The following is a 19,328-nucleotide window of genomic DNA, read 5'->3' on the forward strand; positions in this document are numbered from 1 at the left end:
AAATCACAGTAACTTGTATGTCTAGTTGTGGTAAAAACATCCAAATCACACTTTTTTATTTGAAAGCTGTGACCTTTAGTACGGTTCCAAAATTAGATAATATGTATTTATAATAGCTGAGAGATTTTGCAGATGTGTGTGTGTGTGTGTGTGTGTGTGTGTGTGTGTGTGTGTGTGTGTGTGTGTGTGTGTGTGTGTGTGTGTGTGTGTGTGTGTGTTTGGGAGTGTGTGTGGTTACTGATACAATCCTTTGGCCATAGTTGATCTCCAAATAAGTCGACAGATGTTGACATGATTCTGTGCTCTAGTGAAACCCGTGGGCCTCTAATTGATTGTTAATTGGACAATGTGTGATCTGAGCGTTGCTGTTTCTCTTGAGTTTGCCATGTGACTATTCCTTGTGTCCGTTGTTCAGTTTAGACCTGAAACGGTTAGTATACTCATCAATATCATTGATCGACACAAAGTGAACCACTAACAATTTTCACGACTTAAGAATTGTAAGTCGTCTATCAAGCAAAAATGTACCACACAGTAGTTGGTTCCAGCTTGTAAAATATGAGGATTTGCTGTTTTTTCCTCTGCTTTACACCCATTTTGGACTATTGCTCTGATGAAATAACTCATTTGAAACTCATTTTCATAGGCTACATACCACCGACATATGCTATAGTGTATATAACAGCAGATCAGGAGGACATCAACAAAGAAGCCGTGTGGAGTAAACCCTTAACGCATCAATGGTACTCTAGAGAGTGTAGGTGGAACGGCGGGGATGTTTACTTGGTTACGTGCAGACGTCAGAGCGCACACATCGTATCCCAGCATGCAGCAGGAGGCCGTTGAGAGATCCAGCAGCTGGTAGTGAGTTGCTAGAGCGCCCATCAGGCAGCAGCCAACGGTCAACACTGAACACACATTTCTCCATGTGAGAACATCTGAGCCGTCTACCTCACAGGCGACTGAAAAAATAATGCCGTTCGGACGCCCGACGTGTCACCGCAGCGGCTTTTGAGGCACCATTGTCACCAGGTTTTCATTTTGGAGGATTCCTCCCTCCATCCTCCGGATCGCACCGAACAGGCAATGACAACGGTCTCGGCTACCCCGCAGCAGATGAGGGACCGGCTGCTGCAGGCCGTCGACAGTCACAGCAATGTGAGTGAAGCTAGCCGGCTAGGAAGCTAACGTTAGCTTGTTTACCTGAACTCTGGCAAACTACACAAGGCAGTTCGAACATTAGCTGTCATTTAACTATTTAGTTGTTGTTTTTAAACGAAATGCGTTTGACCTGTCGAGTGACTGTCGCTGTGCTCACGGTTTGACAGCTCGCAAGCTAACTTAGCAGAAGCTTGGTTAGACACCAGTCTGGTGTTAGCTGGTGCATGTAGCATGTTAGCTTCTAGCCGTAACGCTAAGGCGGATTTAGAGTATGGCTTGATATACTATAATGTGTGCGTGTGCCTTACCCTTCCCTCTGAAATGATCTGTGTGTCCTGCTAATTGTCCGGGGTTTTGGTTGTAGACCGTCTCACCGCCATTACTTTATTGTTACTGAAGTGTGGCAGGTAGCTAAGCAACTCTTAGCTTAAATAGCTATGTTACGTTTTAGGAAATAGTCGGACCCTTCCTCAAGTTAGTTAGCCTAAATGCTAGCGATAGCCAAATTAGCTAACATAAATTTGCCGACACTGAACCGCTGGTTGGACTTTTTGACACAATAAGAAACTCGCTTCAAATTAAAGTTTAGCGCTTTTTGCTTCAAGTTTTTGCTCTAATGGTATACTTTTGTTTGAAAGTTTGCAATGGTGAAGTATTTTTGAGTTGACACTTTGCCATCGTTACTTTTCAACGTCGATTTGAAGCATACAGACAAGCTAATGTTACCTAAGCTAACTTGCACCCATACTCAACACACGTTGCAGGCTCTATTCAATAGCGTTTTTTTCTAGCTACGACATTAAAAAATGACTTTGTTAACCGTGTGTGTGTCCATTCATTTGCGTTGTCTTCATCAGGACTGTGACTAACATTTTCATTTAACAGTGACATTAGGCTACCACTATACCATTTGCTTTCCCCGAGCAGATGTGCAGGTGAAGTAATACCAAATGTTTGTTTGTCCTCCCTTGCAGATATGCAATATGGTGGCTGTAATGGAAGTAATTTCCGGTCTTGAAAAGTATCCTATCACCAAAGAAGCACTTGAGGTAACACAGTTGATTATACGTGAACTACTACATCTCGTTGAATTATATTGCCGTATGTGTTTCTAAACTCTCCAGCATTTATTTATTTTTTTTAATGTAGGAAACTCGACTCGGAAAATTGATCAATGATGTAAGGAAGAAGACCAAGAATGAAGATCTTGCCAAGCGTGCTAAGAAACTCTTAAGGGCATGGCAAAAGCTGATTGAACCTGGGCCAGCTGTGGCTGCCAGTGCCCCTGGCTCTACCAATGGCAGTTCTCATCCCTGCAGAACAGATGCCTCTCCTCCTGACATTTCTGTGTCCGGGAAGGGTGTCCCTGAAGTCAAAATCAGAAACGACGTTCACAACACATACTCGCCGAAAGCGGAGAAATCAAGCAGCCGCAAACGCCGGGCAGAGCACAGGGACAGTGGAGTGCACTTACCGGAAAAAATCTCCAAGATGTCTTCGTTTGACGTCTCGGTTTCCCCACCGCCCACCAATGGGATTGCAGGCAGTCCTGACGCCCTGCCCGACCAGCAAGTCGCCGTCGTCGTCTCGTCTCCCGACAGATCTCGGATAGAGCACCTCGATAACGATAAAATCAACAGAATTCCGGTTAATGCGGTCAAGCCTCGTCCTAGCTCCCCCGGAGTGGCCAAACTACCTAGCACTTCCTCTATGATTAAGGTTGCCGTGATGCAGCAACAGACCAGACTGGAGGAAGGAGGTGGTGGAGGGGGGTATTATCAAGCCAAAAGTCCCCGTGGCCTCACCTCCAGTCCAAGGAGCATGAAGCAAGAAACGGTGAACAAACGCTCTTCAGCATACGCACCAAAAGGAACCCCTATCCCCAGCCCTTCCTCTACGGACTCCCCCTTGTCTTTGTCCCAGCCCGTGTCCTCCCCAGCCCAAGCATCATCCGCTGACAAGCTGCCAAACTCTTCTCACAGGTCTTCAATGCACTGGACCAGTTCGTCAGAAGTCCCCTCTTATTGTCCACCGCAAGACGTATCTTCAACACTGGAATCCCCATCGGTCTCCCCTTCACCCTCTCATCTGCAACACAACTCGGAACTACACAGACCGACGTCTGAGGGGGCCGTGTCCGAGAACGCGGACGGGACAACGGTTCCCAACTCGGAGCATAAAAGGAGGAAGTACAGGTCAAGAGACTACTCTGTCAACCTAGATGGCCAGAAAATAGAGGACACGACTAAACCTGTGCGGTTAAAAGAACGCAGGTTAACATTTGATCCTGTCACAGGTCAGATCAAACATCTGGTACATAGAGAGCCTTCTCAAACAGAGGAGGCCTCCACTCCCGACCTTGCTGAGTCCAGGCAGAGAACTGAAAGCACTGTACAACGGCCCGCTGCTCCGACCCCGGTCCCGGCCCCAGTTCTAGCCCCTGTCCCAACCTCGGCCCCGGGTCCCGGCCCTAATCCTTTCCATCAAACGAACTGGAAGGAACTGTCCAGAAATGAAATCATCCAGTCCTACTTGAACCTTCAGAGTAACGTGCTCACCTCCTCTGGGGTCCAGGCCCACAGCGCACACTTTTTCATGTCGGAGTATCTGAAAAGGGAAGAACAGGAGATCAAGGACTCGCGGAAGATCCACGTTCTGCAGACGGACAGCTCAGTAGGGGATTTACCGGGTTTGAGTCGGGAGGTGACGGACGGGGACCTGGACCGGATTCACACGCAGCGCTGGCCCGGGGTGAACGGTTGTAATGACACCAAGGGCACCTGGTATGATTGGACAGAGTGCATATCATTGGACCCGCACGGGGACGAGAGCAAATTGAACATCCTGCCATACGTTTGCCTAGACTGAGGGGGTTTTGGGAAGGTTTGCTGTCTTTCTCCGCTCCTTTTTTCTTTCGTCTCCCCAAAGAGACAAGATACTTTGTGATTTTTTTTTTTGTCCACTGTGAGTTTGGCGGAAGCCAGGTCTGCTAAACTCCCTCCCTCCCCTCCCCCCTCCCCCCCCCCCCCCCCCCCCCCATGCCTCCTCTTTCTGTGATAATCTAATTACATTTTGGTTTAAAAAAAAAAAAAAAAAAAAAGTCAAGATTAAAAGAATAGTTAAGTTTGTAATACCAAGGGCTGTTTCTGTTGTATTTTTCAAACTGAAAGCCACAGGAACGACGAGGCCCTAGTTGCAGTGTGCTGATCCCAACACTGACGGCGAGAAAGAGGACAGAATCATCCCAGGACAACCGGAAATGGCGTTATGATGTGAATGTTCCATGTTCTGAATCGTACCTCTATTTCAGTCTCACTGGGATGATACCGTTTTCTTTTTTCTGTTTTTCTTTAGACCTGTCTAGTTTACAATCTAGGGTTTGCATTTGAGGAAAGGCCGGGGTTTAGCCGTCCTGTCCAGACCGCCGTGTCGGTGCCCAGTACGGTGTCCATAACAGTTCATCTAGCACAGGTAGAGCCAAACGTGTCCGGAGTATGAAAATACCGGATCATATTTGGGCAGTTACAAGAAGCTTTATGTGAGATATAAAGAGTAAATTATAAATTTCTTATCCTGTATACATCTTATTTATTTTTGACCGGTTCATTTGTGGGACGTTCGTTCAGACGATCCAGTAGATCTGTTATTTGTTTTTTTTTAGTTTTTCCTGTTGGCGTCACAATGCTGTCAGTCTCATCGTCGATGTTAAAGGGGCATACAAATGTTTGTTTTTTTGCATTTGGTCATTAACATTCCATACTCCATACTCCATACTCCATCCTCTCTCTCTCTCTCTCTCTCTCTCTCTCTCTCTCTCTCTCTCTCTCTCTCTCTCTCTCTCTCTCTCTCTCTCTCTCTCTCTCTCTCTCTCCTCTCTCTCTCTCTCTCTCTCTCACACACCAGCTCCTGTATGTATCTCAGCTCTCAATAAGAACATTTACTCAGAAAAAAATGATTTGTTTTAACACTGGTTTAATCAAAAAGAATAATGCAGTGTTTATTTAATATGAATATTAATCAAAAGATTCTACACAAATCCCCCCCCCCCCCCCCCCCCCCCCCAAAAAAAAGCTTAAGATATCAAATGATCCATAATTTCATTTAGAGACTAAATCGAGGAGACGTTTGAATCCTGGGACTCGCGTTGTTTCCTTTAGATGTCGTTTGCCTTCTGGAGTTCCATCACAGTGTCTTTGTGAGTTAAACGGCCTTAGTGAATGTACGGGATCGACACCTCCGATGCACTTTGTTCTTTGTTCATACGTTGACAACCTGTTGGTCATTTCGTCACTTGACTGAATTCAAATGTGAGTAGTGACTGATGCTCCCGCAGTTTACTCAGAGTTTAAGACTCATTCAAAAGATTTCTGCAGCAGTTTGGAAACCGTCTAGGAATGCCGTCTGAGGAGCATTTCTTTTCAGTGAACATAAAATGAGAGAAAGCTGTGTGCGTCGGATATTTTGGGTGTTTTCCACGTACCAACTAACGCTTACCTTTTTTTTTTTTTTTTTTTTTTATTTCCCTTTATACTCATCAGTCACTACCTGATTATTTTTTTTTTTCTTTTTCTCACATGACTTAAATTAAGATTGGCTTCTGCGCAGCCTCTTGTCTTTTCATTCTTTCAGTCATTCATCCCTACCAATGTGCCTTTGGTTAAAAAATGGTAAATCTGGATTTGCTTCCGCATAAATCACGCCTGTCCGTGGAGTTTTTGGGAGTTGCGAGAATTGCAAAGTCCCCGGATCGATACGACGCCGGTATATGCACCGTTTTTCTGTTACTTTTTGTACACACTGATCCAGAGAGGGTGAAGCTGCAGACAATGAGAAAACTGCACAACGACAACGACAACAACAACGCAGCTGGCAATAAAGGAAAAGTGCTACAACTGGTTGATGAGAAATCTGTTTTCTGGAGTTTTGACTGGGGCATCTTTCTTTGTTCAGTGTTTAACATCTCTCCATTGTTTGAAAATAAAAATGATCTAAATCTTCAAGCCCGGTCGACTGACTCGTTGGTCTTTTTACGGCGCCGGTGTGTTCAACAACCGTAGACCATGTTGACCCATTTGAAACTAAATGGTCAGTCTGAGCTCTTCCCGTTTTGAACTCCACTGTCGGAAGTTGCATTACGCTGTAATTGCGCAGTTCGTCCATGTGGGGGTGTGAAAGGTCCATTTGTCTGCATCAGTTTGGGGCCGGATGAGTAACTTCAGTTCAGTGGAAATGTGTTCATCAAGACTTCTTGTTTCTCAAAACCCACAAAGAATACATGGCCCTCTATTTTTAAATAATAGAATCATACTAGATACTTACTTTGTCCTCCTGGTCAACACCAGCAGTAAAGAAGTGGCCTCGTGAGAGTCTCTATATATGTTTGGGGGGGGGGGGGGGGGTCTCATAACTACGTCACTCCACGCCGTGATTCAGTGAGCTGACGTAATCTCATCACAGGTGTCGGGATGAGCGACCGCGTTTACTCTCGTACTCATGAATCAGTCCTCTGCACACCTGCGTGATGTCATCACCTGCCGCGCGCATCCTCAGGATCACAGCTGTAATAGTGAGACTGGGTAGTAGACACACCTGGGCTCACGTCATTGCTAGTTGCTGCGTCTTGTCCTGGAGCTGATGAGTAGTACAGGTAACACTGCGTCAGGCGGAGGTTGCGCAATGCCAATAAATCAAAAATGATTTCATGATTGGTTGATGTTGGGGCTTATATTGTCATTATGTATTAGTGGGCTGATGATTTCTCGCTGACCTAAATTAATTGGTTCGTCTATAAGATTTCAAAGAATGGCTCTATTTGGATGTTTTCAACTTGCTTTTCAATACAAAAAACACAAAGATAATAAATTCACTGTCATATATGACGAAGAAAAAACGGCAAAATCTCAAGTTTAAAGAGTTTGTTTTTGCTTGAAAAGTGGCTGAAAAGAATATTTAAAAAAAAAATTGCTGATTCATGTTCTGTCAATAAATTAATCAACTACTCATTTCCACTTTAGTAAATTATATACAGCACACTGCTGTCGGCAGATTAATCGCAGCAATGGTTTTCACTTCTCATTTTGATCATCCTGTAGATCAGCACTTTGTAGACGATACAATACATCTATGTGTGATTTGATATGTACGACATGCTTTCAGCGGTTCATTGTCAGCATGGAACCTCTCAATCAGTAGCTCCCCAAACCTCACAGCTGCTTTTTAAATCACGATGACGCTCAACACTAATTAGTTCAGGTGTAAGAAAAGTAACTGAATGCACCATGAAGCAGAGCAGCTGGAGCAAAAGGTGCGTTTTAAGAGCTGACAGCTGCATCTTTGTCATTTTCCTGACTGGCCAGTAGTCTAATGTTAATCTTTACCAGCAGCCTTATTGTCCATAACTAGACTATGGCTGGTCTGGAAAAACAGCTTGGTACGCGTCTCCCTTTTAGAAAGAAATATGCTGGTGGAACTCTTTCTTTTCGTTCATTTTATTATATTTTTTTCTCCAGGATCAAACTATAAGGTTACACTGTAAAATACCTGACGATTGCATCTTTTTTTAACAGTATGTTCCTGTACCAGGACATGCATTTTGAAGCGCTGTTCCATTTGAACAATATTGCTTTTCAATTCCAGAAAAGGCGAAGTGGTGCAAATCAGACTCGTTTCGTTGTGGAACTGAAAGAAGACAAAGTAAAACCTCCTGTTCTGTCAAACTCTCGGTCCAGTGAAGTTACGCACTGCGTCATTAATATATATTATATTATATATATATATATATATATAAAGAAGGAAGCAATGCTGCCGAGTGAACTGTTGTAAATCTGACATTACTTCTAGAGCAGATTTAGAGAGTCCTCGCGTGTGGAGCGAAGCTGTATCTGTTATCGAAAGCCACATAGCGCCGACATTACGTCACCCCAGTAGCTCGTAAACTTTTTAACTTTTCGACAGTGACTCAAAAAAAAAAAAGTGCGACAATGTGTCTAGTCCGCTGCACGTCTGGTATGCAGGGAGGGGTCCGGTGGAGCACTCCCACCACTCAGGAATTTGGGGAAGTTTCCTTCCATATAAGGAGTTTTTGATGTCAATCGCGATCTGAGGAAGAGAAGGAGAAAAGGTGGAGTCTAGGATCGATTAACGAAGCGCACGAGCAAAGAGTTTAGAGAGGCAAGAGGAGTCGTGTCGGTGTACTTCCGTGATTGATGAAAGTAAAACGTACACGTTTATACCGTGAATTAATGTGCAGCTGTGATTAAGTTGTGGTTGCTGGCACTTCCTGTTTCATCTTCATTATACGTCCTTTGTCTGCATGACATGGACACTGTGTGTGGGACATACATTCGTGTGAGACAAAGGACACTACTTTCCACGAGGCAGCTGGTGTGTGATGCACTTTTTATTTCTAATTTTGTACTCGTACAAAGTAATTTAATTGCCCAACATGGAGGTCAAACTACTGTTTTAAAGCCTTAACTGTCAACACTGATATAGTTATATAGAATATGAACGGGACCCTTTTCTTATTTATAATGTATAGTGTCTTTAAACATTGAAAATACCTATAAAAAATGAATACACTAAAATATAATAAGTTATTACATAATTTCAACAACCACGTTGAGTAAAGTAATCATATTAAAATGGAATTAATATGCCTTGTGTTGATATTAATGCTAGCATAAGATAGCATGTTGATAATTAAGGACACTGAGAGGTTCCGCCCACTCATTAGTACGCGCTTCTCCGTTTTCGCGCGCTAGAAGTCCTCTGACGCTCTACCAGCAGGGAACTATCTTGACTCGTTGCATCGACGCTCTTTGATAGAAACCGTGGGATCGCTCTAATTGGCGGCCGTTAAAAAAGAAAGGAAGTATTTAGTTCACTTCGAGGTTTCATTGGCAGAGAAAGTTGAAGATCATTCAGCGCCGTATTTATCCTCAAGTAGCTGTCTATCTTTGTACTTTGCAATAGAAAACTCACAACTCTTTGACAATGTCTTTTAACAAAGGCCCTTCCTTCGATTATCAGCGGAGATAAAAAACAAGGTAACTATTCTTTCTTTTATCATAATACAAAAAGTTATTTGCGCTGAACTTTCTTCCCATCATCCTCTCATTGTGCTCTTTTTCACCTGGCCTCCATTTTGATCTGCGTGCCACTGTCAGGTATTTAGAAGTAGGTTCGTTGTTGGGGGAGAAAAAAAACATGTCAGAGATTTTAACAGTGTATTTACAGGATACACGGACTTTATAAACTTTCACAAAAACTTAACTTCAGTGCGAACACTATTTGCAAACGTGTATATTCACCCTGAGTTATACGTCTTAAACTAGAATATTGTTGTTGTCTTTTTTTTTTTTTTTGTCCTTGCACGAGACAAAGTTAAAATCGGACTATGGGCGTTGTCCCTCTTGGCAAAGAAGAATGTCGTTGTGGCAAAAAACGGTTACCCTCGTTTCCAGAGTGTTCTATTGCTCGTGCAGCCCGTCGTCGTGACCCGGGTTCGTGTATTAGTCCCGCGTTTGTTAGTCGTCCATCCTGACGATCCACCTTGTCTTGTCCTTTTTTTTTTTTTTTTTTTTTTTTAAGTGCTTATTTTTAACTGCATGCATAGTTTCCTTCTCCCCTCCTTGCGGTAAGGTGTCTCGCTGCATCTCTTGATAAAACGTTTCTTTTGCTCCAATCACAGCGCAGGAGCTTTGCTTTTTTATTTTTATTTTTTTTTGTTGGGGGGGTGTAATGAGTTCTTGTGTTGACAATGGACACAAACCAAACGGCCTCCAAAATGACCCCGCTCTGTGGTAATGTGTAACTTTTCTGTGAGTGCCGGCCTTGTTTATTTTGACCTGCCTGCGCACCACTCAACATACCGGGACTGATGCTGGAGATTACTTTCCTCACCACGTTGTTGTGTCTCACACTGAGCCGCTGTATAAGGGGGGGGGGGGGGACTTTCCCTTTTAAACACGTGCTGTTGCCTCTTAATACGGCCTGTAACTCGTGCACAAGGGCACTGCCTGTTATCTGGGGCTCATTTCATTTCCCATAAAGTTTTTTTTCCTGACTCTGCTCTCTGTTCGGTGTCAGTGTTTTCTTTAACGCTCCTTCAGCTGAATGTTGTTTTTAAAATATTAATCTGCATTCCTAGGCTCTGCCCTTGCTTGTATAGGAGAGAAAAGGTCATGTCCTCCCCCCCCTTTAAATCTCCACAGGACAACAAGTGGTGGACAGAAAGAAAACATGTAGATTTCCTCTGTTACCAGTGCTGTCCTTGAAGGGAGGAGGAGGGGGAGGAGGAGGAGGGTGGAGAGATAATTTAAGTGGTATTTCCTGTCATCGGTGACGTAGTCTCTGCCGTTATAAAAATGTGAGGCAAACACCTCCTAGCCCCCCCTTTTAACTTCTGATTTTCTAGTTTTAAGCAACGGTCTGTATTCATTCATTCATTCATTGGATCAATTCATTCATTCAGCTCTTGTCCAACAACTGTGGGGTGAATTCCTTGAGTTCAGCTTGACCCTTTGTGGGTAATTAAAATGTTTTTCCTTTTAGGGATAATAACCGAATGAAGGAAAATGTAATTAGTAGACAGACATTCCTTAAGAGTACAACCAGCTGTGAGCAGAGTGCAGCGGCTTCTATGTACAGGGGAGGGGAGGGGGGGGGGGGGGGGGTAAACTCTGGTTCAGCTTCTCGGGACAGAGGGAGATTGTTTGCTGATTGTGGGTTTGCACGGCGCTCAGTCAACACCTTATTATCCTTCACTGGGGGAGACAGAAATCTATACACTACAGTTTGTCACACGCCGCTCTTAGCTGTTATTGCGTGACCGTAGAGGGTCTCCCTGAATGGCTTCTTTCAGAGCTTGCGTAGCATGTTTCTCACATTTCTGTCATTAAAATAAATCTTGACACCTCAACAGTGATTCCCTTCACAAGAAAGTCAATCTTTGTGCCGCATTATTACGCGCCTTAAATCTCACCCCTCCCTGACACTTTCAGCCCCGGCCTTCCTGTGTTTCAGTGGCGAATTTAGCAGCTTACCAAACAGGATGTGTGTGTGTGTCAGTGTGTGTGTGTGTGTCAATGTCACCTTTTCTTTATAAGGGCTAAAAAAAGACACAGCCCCTCTGTAGACGTAGCACACTGCTGCACTGAGGCAAAGTGAACTTCACGGGTCACCATGAACCTGATCGCATGCAGTCATAATAAACTTTAATGGACACATAATTAACATGTCGTGGATGAAAGCTCAGTTTTTTTTTTGGTATCTTAGTGAAATCTACTAAATCCTAAAGAGCATGAAGGTTATCTTATGGATGCATTTGTGACCTTTTTTGACCTCTCCGCCCGACCAGATCGCACAGAAGTATGACGCTCAGAAGGAGGAGGAGCTGAGGGTCTGGATCGAAGACATCACGGGCGCCGCCATCGGCCCCGACTTCCAGAAGGGCCTGAAGAGTGGCGTCATTTTGTGCACGTAAGCAGAGATCCAGATCACCCGTTACGCCGCCATCATCCATCATATTATTATGATTTTATTTGATGAGTATTTTTCTCCTTGCAGCCTCATCAATCAGCTGGCCCCGGGCTCTGTGAAAAAGATCAACCAGTCGGCGCTGAACTGGCATCAGGTGAGTTACTTGATGACACATGTTTTTTAAGCAGGTGAGGGAGCGGCTGAACTTTTTTTTTTTTTTTTTTTTTTTTAAATTGCTGTCGTGTTTTCTACCAGTTAGGATGTCTGTGCGCTGAATCACGCTCGGTCATGATGACGCTTGTGTGTGTTGTTGTTTTTTTTTTTTTTTACTGCCTCTGCTCCCTCACTTGAGACCGGCTGAATGTTTTCACAGCTACAGGACTGCTTCTTGTTAATGAGAGGACATGAAACCCGGCTCCAATCGCACCTCCGTCATTCTAAAGTCCTGCACTCACGTTGTTGTTGTTGATCTTGTTTTTTTTAATTTGTGTGTGTGTGTGTGTGTGTGTGTGTGTGTGTGTGTGTGTGTGTGTGTGTGTGTGTGTGTGTGTGTGTGTGTGTGTGTGTGTGTGTGTGTGTGTGTGTGTGTGTGTGTGTGTGTGTGTGTGTTCTTTTTAGTTGGAGAACCTGACAAACTTCATCAAAGCCACCACAAATTTTGGCCTGAAGCCTCACGATATCTTCGAGGCCAACGACCTGTTTGAGAACGGCAACATGACGCAGGTCCAGACAACGCTGCTCGCACTCGCTAGCATGGTGAGTCCTCTGACGACAGCGGGTGGGAGTGACCTCTACCTCTTTTCATCTGTCATGGAAAGCTGAATTATTATATTATTATTACAACAACCATCTACACATCTTCTCTCTCTCTCTCAGGCAAAGACCCGGGGCTGCCAGTCACGGGTGGACATCGGGGTGAAGTACGCCGACAAGCAGGAGAGGATGTTTGACGAGGAGAAGATGAGGGCAGGGCAGTGCGTCATCGGCCTACAGGTGTGTGTGTGTGTGTGTGTGTGTGTGTGTGTGTGTGTGTGTGTGTGTGTGTGTGTGTGTGTGTGTGTGTGTGTGTGTGTGTGTGTGTGTGTGTGTGTGTGTGTGTGTGTTTAATTTTTGGAGATTCCTGGGTGAGCAGCAGGGTTTAAAATGAGTTGGCAGCAGTTCAGTCTTAGATCTGAAACTCTCTTAACCTTCATTTAAACCACAAAACGGACGCGCAGCTTTTATTTACAGTCGGCGGTCACATGACACTAATGTTGGTGCAGGTCTGACATTTATACTTGAAGGGGCCGTCGTTCACTCACAGGTTGTCAATAAAAGAAAAGCGTGGTTTTTTTTTGACGTGACTGAAAGCAGTTGCAGCTTATCAATTTTCATATTTTGGCTGAATCTGACGGAGGTGAGGCTCTTCGGCTGCTGAATGTGTCCAGACTTATTGGAAACCTGTCGCGGTCTCCCGTCGAGCCCGGCCTACTTCAGACTAAATGCTGCTCTTTGTTCCAACTCTTTTGTTTTGTTATCGTCTGTCGCTAAGATGCGTCTCGGCACCTAGTCGGTGAAACAACATTTGAGTATGTCGCAGCTGACTGACACTGAAGTTTATGTTTGCCGAGTGTCATGATTACGTAAGAGTCACTCGCATTCTTGTTGCTTTTTTTGTGCAACATGTAGCCACTGTTTGTGGTTGCGCAAGTGGATTGAAGTCGAACTTTACGATAATTTTATTGTGGCGCTTCTGTCTTCAGATGGGGACCAACAAGTGCGCCAGTCAGGCGGGTATGAACGCATACGGCACCAGGAGGCACTTATATGACCCCAAAGTTCAGATCTTGTCCCCCATGGACAACACCACCATCAGCCTGCAGATGGGAACCAACAAAGGGGCGAGCCAGGTACCGCAACATGCACCTCAGGGCATCTGCTACTATAAACTAGTGCCACGTTTAGACTTCTGGACCGTCTTTTATACTGTTTATTGCTGGGGTTTTTTAAGACTTGCGATCCTTGTTTTCTTGGTCCACAGGCCGGGATGACGGCTCCAGGGACAAGACGTGCCATCTACGACCAGAAGCTGGGCACGGACAAGTGCGACAACAGCACCATGTCTCTACAGATGGGCTACAGCCAGGGAGCCAACCAGAGCGGCCAGAACTTTGGCCTGGGCCGGCAGATCTACGACGCCAAGTACTGTCCCAAAGCCGGAGAGGTGGCGGAGGACCAGAACGGGGCCGCCGTCGCCCGGGAATATATCCCGGAATTGCAAGACGAGGGTTACCAAGGTTACCAGGAAGAAGAGCAGGTGTACCAAGAAGACGGGACGGATTACTAGAAGGAAGGAAGGGAAGGGAAGGAGCTGAGGAAGGGAAAGAGATGTCCGTCTAAAGGAGGCATGTTCTGCAGAAAGGAACCCTCAAGGCTCACAGGATGTTGCGCCCTTTCTTTTTTTTGGGGTCATATCCTTTTTTTTTTTTTTTTTTTTCTTTTAGTATGAAATTGTTTCCTTGCCCCTGAAGCCATGTTACACATATCATGATGAACTGTATTTTTGTATTTAAAGTGACCACAAAAGCCAATCATTTTTTTTTTTTTTTTTTTGGCTTAGCTAGTTTTCTATCCCAGGGATCGTTGATACTGTGCCAAAGCTCAACTATTCTCTTCTTCCCTGTTTGTTTTGTTTTGTGCTGACTCATTAGTTACATTAAGGGAGATTCCTAGGTTTTTGTAAGAGCAACAGAAACTAAAAGTGACACATTAGGGAGTTTTTAAAGTGTTAAAGAACGTGCATCCTGTTTTGATCAAAACACATCCATGCTTCTGTTTTATCTGTATGAACATAATTCCTGTAAATGTGTTTTGTTGCTTCAGTATCTTCTTCATCCCCTCAGTATTCATTGACGAACAGTAGTGAGCACGTTTGGTTGTTCAGACAGATGTGGGAACACAATATATGTTTTATTTTGACTAGTTTTGTCTTTTCTTTCACTCATTTCTTTTCTTTTCTTTTTTTAACAGAGGAAATGTGTCCTTTGTTTGCATAACGAGTCCAACTGAAGCTGTTTTCTTTGGACTGGAGACGGCGGGGGAGGGGTTACAAAAACACGAGTGAAGTTTTGAACATTCCAAGCAAGAATACTGGATTCTTTATTGTCAGTGAATAAGCCTTAAATATTGGTTGATATGGAAACCAATCACACACTTGTATGTGATCATTTTAGATGATTATTTATGCATATTTTGGGATATGAATGGGGGTTGTTGTTTTTGTTTTTTTACCTTGAATCTGAATAACGTTTGGTTTTGGACTATTCTTTTTTTCCTCTGGAATAATCCATCCAGTGGATAAAAGAAATGTTTTGAATTGAGAATTGGTTGTTTTTTGTGAATACGGTGTAATAAAGATGTGTATTCATTATCATGTGTTGATTTGGTTTGTAGTAATACTGATATTTATTCACTCAACGTACGTCAGTCAGTCGTAGTTTAGCTCTCTGCTAAAAAAAACAAACAGTAATGCACAATCATCAGTTTGAACGGAAGAATCAATATTTATCAGTGACTTTTACATTACAGTCGTTTAGCAGACGCTTTTATCCAAAGCGACTTACAATAAGTGCATCAACATTGGTAATCAAAAGAACTACTAGTCACCAGAAGTCATAAGTACATCTTCTTTTCCAAACAAGCATCTAAGAGCATGAAGCAGAGCATAACTCAGAGCCAAAGTACAGAAACAAGAAGAACAGTTAGTGCTATAAGTAATACGAATACAATAAGTGCAACAAGCTAGTATGAAAACAATAAGTGCTAAGTGAAAGGCTCAGGGTAGCACTTCCTGAAGAGGTGGGTCTTCAGTCTGCGCCGAAAGATTTTAGTATTTGATAATTACTGAGATGACAAAAGATAACAAGAGATAATAAAACCGAAAGGGTTATGAAGCTACCTCAGAACTCACTGCACTACATTACTGCGCACGAATAACTCAGAGCAGACAGAAGGTTTGTTTCTAAAGCGTTGGTTTAAAGGGCAAAAGAAACTCCAAGGTGTCTAACCCTACACAGCTTTTTAGTTTTAAGTGTCCAGGCTTTGAGGTGTCCGAGATTAGATTGATTAATTTATACATTGGGCACAAGACAGATTATTATTATTAAAGGGGAGGCAGGTAGGAATTCAACCAAAGCTCTATGAACGGCTCGATACCACAGAAGAAGTTCCTGTAGGACCCAACAGGATGACATGTCCAGTTCCACTCGGGTGGATTTAGCTCAAGGTGATGTTGGGATGAATCCTTTTAAAGCGAAGGGTTAAATATGTTCATGTAAAAATACTCTAACAGTGAGGATAAAATAAAGTACAAAATCAGTACCAGTACATGTGTTTAAGGAGCCATTAATTTATGTGTTATAAGTACAATGTTTATGTGGCGGTTTCTCTTAAAATGGGAATACTTACTGTAAGTGAGGTCCCAGTACTTAAATACATCTATACTAATTAGTCACAGCGGTGGAAGAAGTATTTACATACTTTAAGTACAAAAATACTCAATTTACAAGCAGTCAAAGTTTGATTTAAGTAAAAGTAAAGATGGATAATCAGCTAAATGTACTTAATCGTTCAAAATATAATTAAAATATACTGGAGAGGGATAAGTGTAGGCGTTATCCACCAGTTAATGTAGTGGAATAGAAGTATAAAGTGGCATCAAATGCAAATACTAAAGTAAAGTACATCCAAATTGTAGACTACACAAGTATAGTACTTGAATGTACTTTCCACCGTTCTTCTTTTCTTGAGTTATTAAGCTGCATGTCTGTATTTTTGCCCTGTTTAGTTTTAGTTTCCTTCCTCTTGATAAGTAGAACTAACGCTGTGCAGCTACAGTACTCGACAATATAATACAAAAAGGGGACACGTTGGTAAGAAACTTGACACTGCTGTAAAAACAGGAGTTTCTGTACAACAGCACCACCTGCTGTTCACAGTGCGAACTACCGCCGGAAAACACCACCGGATGTTGGCCTGAAAATCGCGCGATATTAGGCCCAACGAGACTTCTGCCCGTTCTTTTCTCCCCGGAACTTCAGGCAAGATGGTAGGTGTATAACCGATGGAGAAGCTTTCCAAAATACAATCTGAACGCATCTGAACTCTAAAGTAACTAATGAGAATGGCTGGCTTTGTCATCCGACAGCTACTCGCGTTCGCTGGCCATTCAGTCTTAAATCGTTGCTCGGAGTGACGGATAAATGTGTGCTTATAGGCGCTGTATTAGCCTGAGCTACAGCCGTCGGTGGCTAAGCTAACCCGGTGGTTCTGCGTCTGTTCCCGTCACTAAATATTACATAATTATCATGTCATTGTAGGTCCGAAAGAGGGTTAATACGCGCTTTTTTTCCCGATGTGAATCCGTGACAATTAATTCAGTCTCTGTTCACGCGAGCTGTATACTAAAGTGGGATGTTGTGTGTGTGTGTGTGTGTGTGTGTGTGTGTGTGTGTGTGTGTGTGTGTGTGTGTGTGTGTGTGTCTTTCAGGCAGATACCGAGATCAAGAAGAAGCGTACCTTCAGGAAGTTCACCTACAGAGGTGTGGACCTGGACCAGCTTCTGGACATGTCCTAGTAAGTGTGATGCTGGTCAGCTGGAGCCAGTATGAAACCTCTTCCAAGTTCAATTTGTGTGACCTCGCTCTGCTTAATTAGTGTAAAGCTCAGCTTTCCACCCATTGATGAAGTCCCACGATCAGCCCCTAACAGGTTGTTGTTGTTGCTTATGCATATTGAGAGAGATTTTTCAGTCCATCACGTTAAGATGATGTGCACATCTGGAAATTAGAGTTTAATAAAAGTAACTGCTTGCTGGAGCCGACTAGACATAACACCTGAAACAGGAAACTCATTCCTGAATCATCAGCCTGATGCACAGGCTTCAATTGAAGTGAATGTGAGCCTCATTGACAGCTCTCTCTCTCTCTCTCTCTCTCTCTCTCTCTCTCTCTCTCTCTCTCTCTCTCTCTCTCTCTCTCTCTCTCTCTCTCTCTCGTAGTGAGCAGCTGATGCAGCTGTACTGTGCCCGCCAGAGGAGGAGGCTGAACCGTGGCCTGCGCCGCAAGCAGCAGTCCCTCCTGAAGCGCCTGCGCAAGGCAAAGAAAGAGGCTCCCCCCATGGAGAAACCAGAGGTGGTGAAGACCCACCTGAGGGACATGGTCATCCTGCCCGAGATGGTCGGGTCCATGGTCGGAGTGTACAACGGCAAGACTTTCAACCAGGTTGAAATCAAGGTGAGGCGCTGTTGGTCCAGAGAGAGAGAGAGAGAGAGAGAGAGAGAGAGAGAGAGAGAGAGAGAGAGAGAGAGAGAGAGAGAGAGAGAGAGAGAGAGAGAGAGAGAGATTTGTACTCTTTACTCAGGGCACATTCCTGGGAAGCAATATCACATTGTTGGAGAAATGTAGAACATAATTGGTATGAATTTAAGAAGATAAAATGCTTCATGTGTTTGTACGGAGCTGGCTGTCGCAACGCAAAGCACCAATGCTTACAGTCGGCCTCATTTGGAAGCAGTTTGTTATAGTTCCTTGTTGGTGGTCTGTCCCCGTCCACCAAGCTGTCTACCGTTTGGTTAATGTCAGTGTAAGAATGGACCATAGACCCAGAGGCCAGGCAATATCAAACAATGGTTCCATTATTGATACAGAACCATCATGCTGTTGACGAGTTGCTACACATATAGCATGTTATACAGGGTTGATATAATGTTTTTTTGGGGGGGGTGAGTTTGTCCCTTTTTTTCCCCCCCGATGTCCAAGGACAGGATGTCTGTCGTATTGTGAAGCCCTCTTGAGAGAGATTTGTGGTATTGGGCTGTATGAATAAAATTGAATTAAACTGCATCATCGAAGCACAACTCAAGTAGATAGATATAATTTTGGGCATTTGGCATGCCTCTGTGTACGACTGTTAAACCATCTTGAGTTGATCCACAAAGAACTCTAGAGTCCAAGAAGAGTCTGACCTCTTGACCAAAGAATTTCAGTGTGTTAAGTTTGTCAAATGTAGACCTAGAATGACGTGTTCACACATTTGTTATAAGGGCCGGATGTTATGCAATAATAGTGCTTATGAATCACGAGTTCAGGACCAGACAGTCTAGTGTTTACTGAAGCTTCTTCTAGAGCTTCTAAGCAAAGCTTGTGGTTTTAGATAATCATTTTTTAAAAAAGTGTATTTTGCTTTTAAATCTTGTCAGACCTCAGATTATGGTCAGTAAATACCACATTACTGTATCTTGTTCCTAACACGCTCCTCTCCTCCACAGCCTGAGATGTGTGGTCACTACCTGGGCGAGTTCTCCATCACCTACAAGCCAGTGAAGCACGGTCGCCCTGGTATTGGAGCCACGCACTCTTCTCGGTTCATCCCTCTGAAGTAACATGGCTGTGTTCTTTGTATAAATAAAAAACCGGTTGCTCCACAGAACTCGTCTGCTTTGCTTTCTTTAGCGTGATATTATTTCAAAATGAAACTTGTCTGTTGTTGTTGTTGTTGTTGTGTATGGGGTGTTTGAGCTTCTGTCCCTTCTTTTGAGGTGTCTTGATAAACAATACGAGTGGCTTCAAGATAGATGATGAATACACAGAATGGGTTTGCAATGTAAACTTTCTGATTGGTACTATGAGACCTGCATATTACAATAA

At 43.6% G+C, this 19,328-nt stretch overlaps 3 protein-coding genes across 3 annotated transcripts; all 3 read left to right on the forward strand.

The window, feature by feature from the left end:
• Positions 1-812: 812 nt before the first annotated feature.
• On the forward strand, positions 813-4,990 carry crsp7 (cofactor required for Sp1 transcriptional activation, subunit 7). The gene is made up of 3 exons (XM_068702650.1): positions 813-1,158; positions 2,136-2,210; positions 2,311-4,990. Exons 1-3 carry the CDS (start codon positions 1,087-1,089, stop codon positions 4,027-4,029), a joined length of 1,866 nt encoding a protein of 621 aa, XP_068558751.1. The 5' UTR covers positions 813-1,086; the 3' UTR covers positions 4,030-4,990.
• A 4,062-nt stretch (positions 4,991-9,052) lies between these two features.
• On the forward strand, positions 9,053-15,052 carry cnn2 (calponin 2). The gene is given in 8 exon segments (XM_068702633.1): positions 9,053-9,181; positions 9,184-9,209; positions 11,522-11,643; positions 11,731-11,797; positions 12,262-12,399; positions 12,520-12,636; positions 13,386-13,532; positions 13,664-15,052. Coding segments are annotated over 8 exon segments (948 nt in total). The 5' UTR covers positions 9,053-9,156; the 3' UTR covers positions 13,970-15,052.
• A 1,573-nt stretch (positions 15,053-16,625) lies between these two features.
• rps15 (ribosomal protein S15) lies at positions 16,626-19,110 on the forward strand. Its single transcript, XM_068702643.1, has 4 exons — positions 16,626-16,729; positions 17,171-17,256; positions 17,681-17,915; positions 18,950-19,110. Exons 1-4 carry the CDS (start codon positions 16,727-16,729, stop codon positions 19,061-19,063), a joined length of 438 nt encoding a protein of 145 aa, XP_068558744.1. The 5' UTR covers positions 16,626-16,726; the 3' UTR covers positions 19,064-19,110.
• Positions 19,111-19,328: the final 218 nt, after the last annotated feature.

Source organism: Cebidichthys violaceus, unplaced genomic scaffold (genome assembly GCF_023349555.1).
Source record: "Cebidichthys violaceus isolate CVI_PGR_0920_01 unplaced genomic scaffold, fCebVio1.0.p SCAF_87, whole genome shotgun sequence".
NCBI classification, from domain to species: domain Eukaryota; kingdom Metazoa; phylum Chordata; class Actinopteri; order Perciformes; family Stichaeidae; genus Cebidichthys; species Cebidichthys violaceus.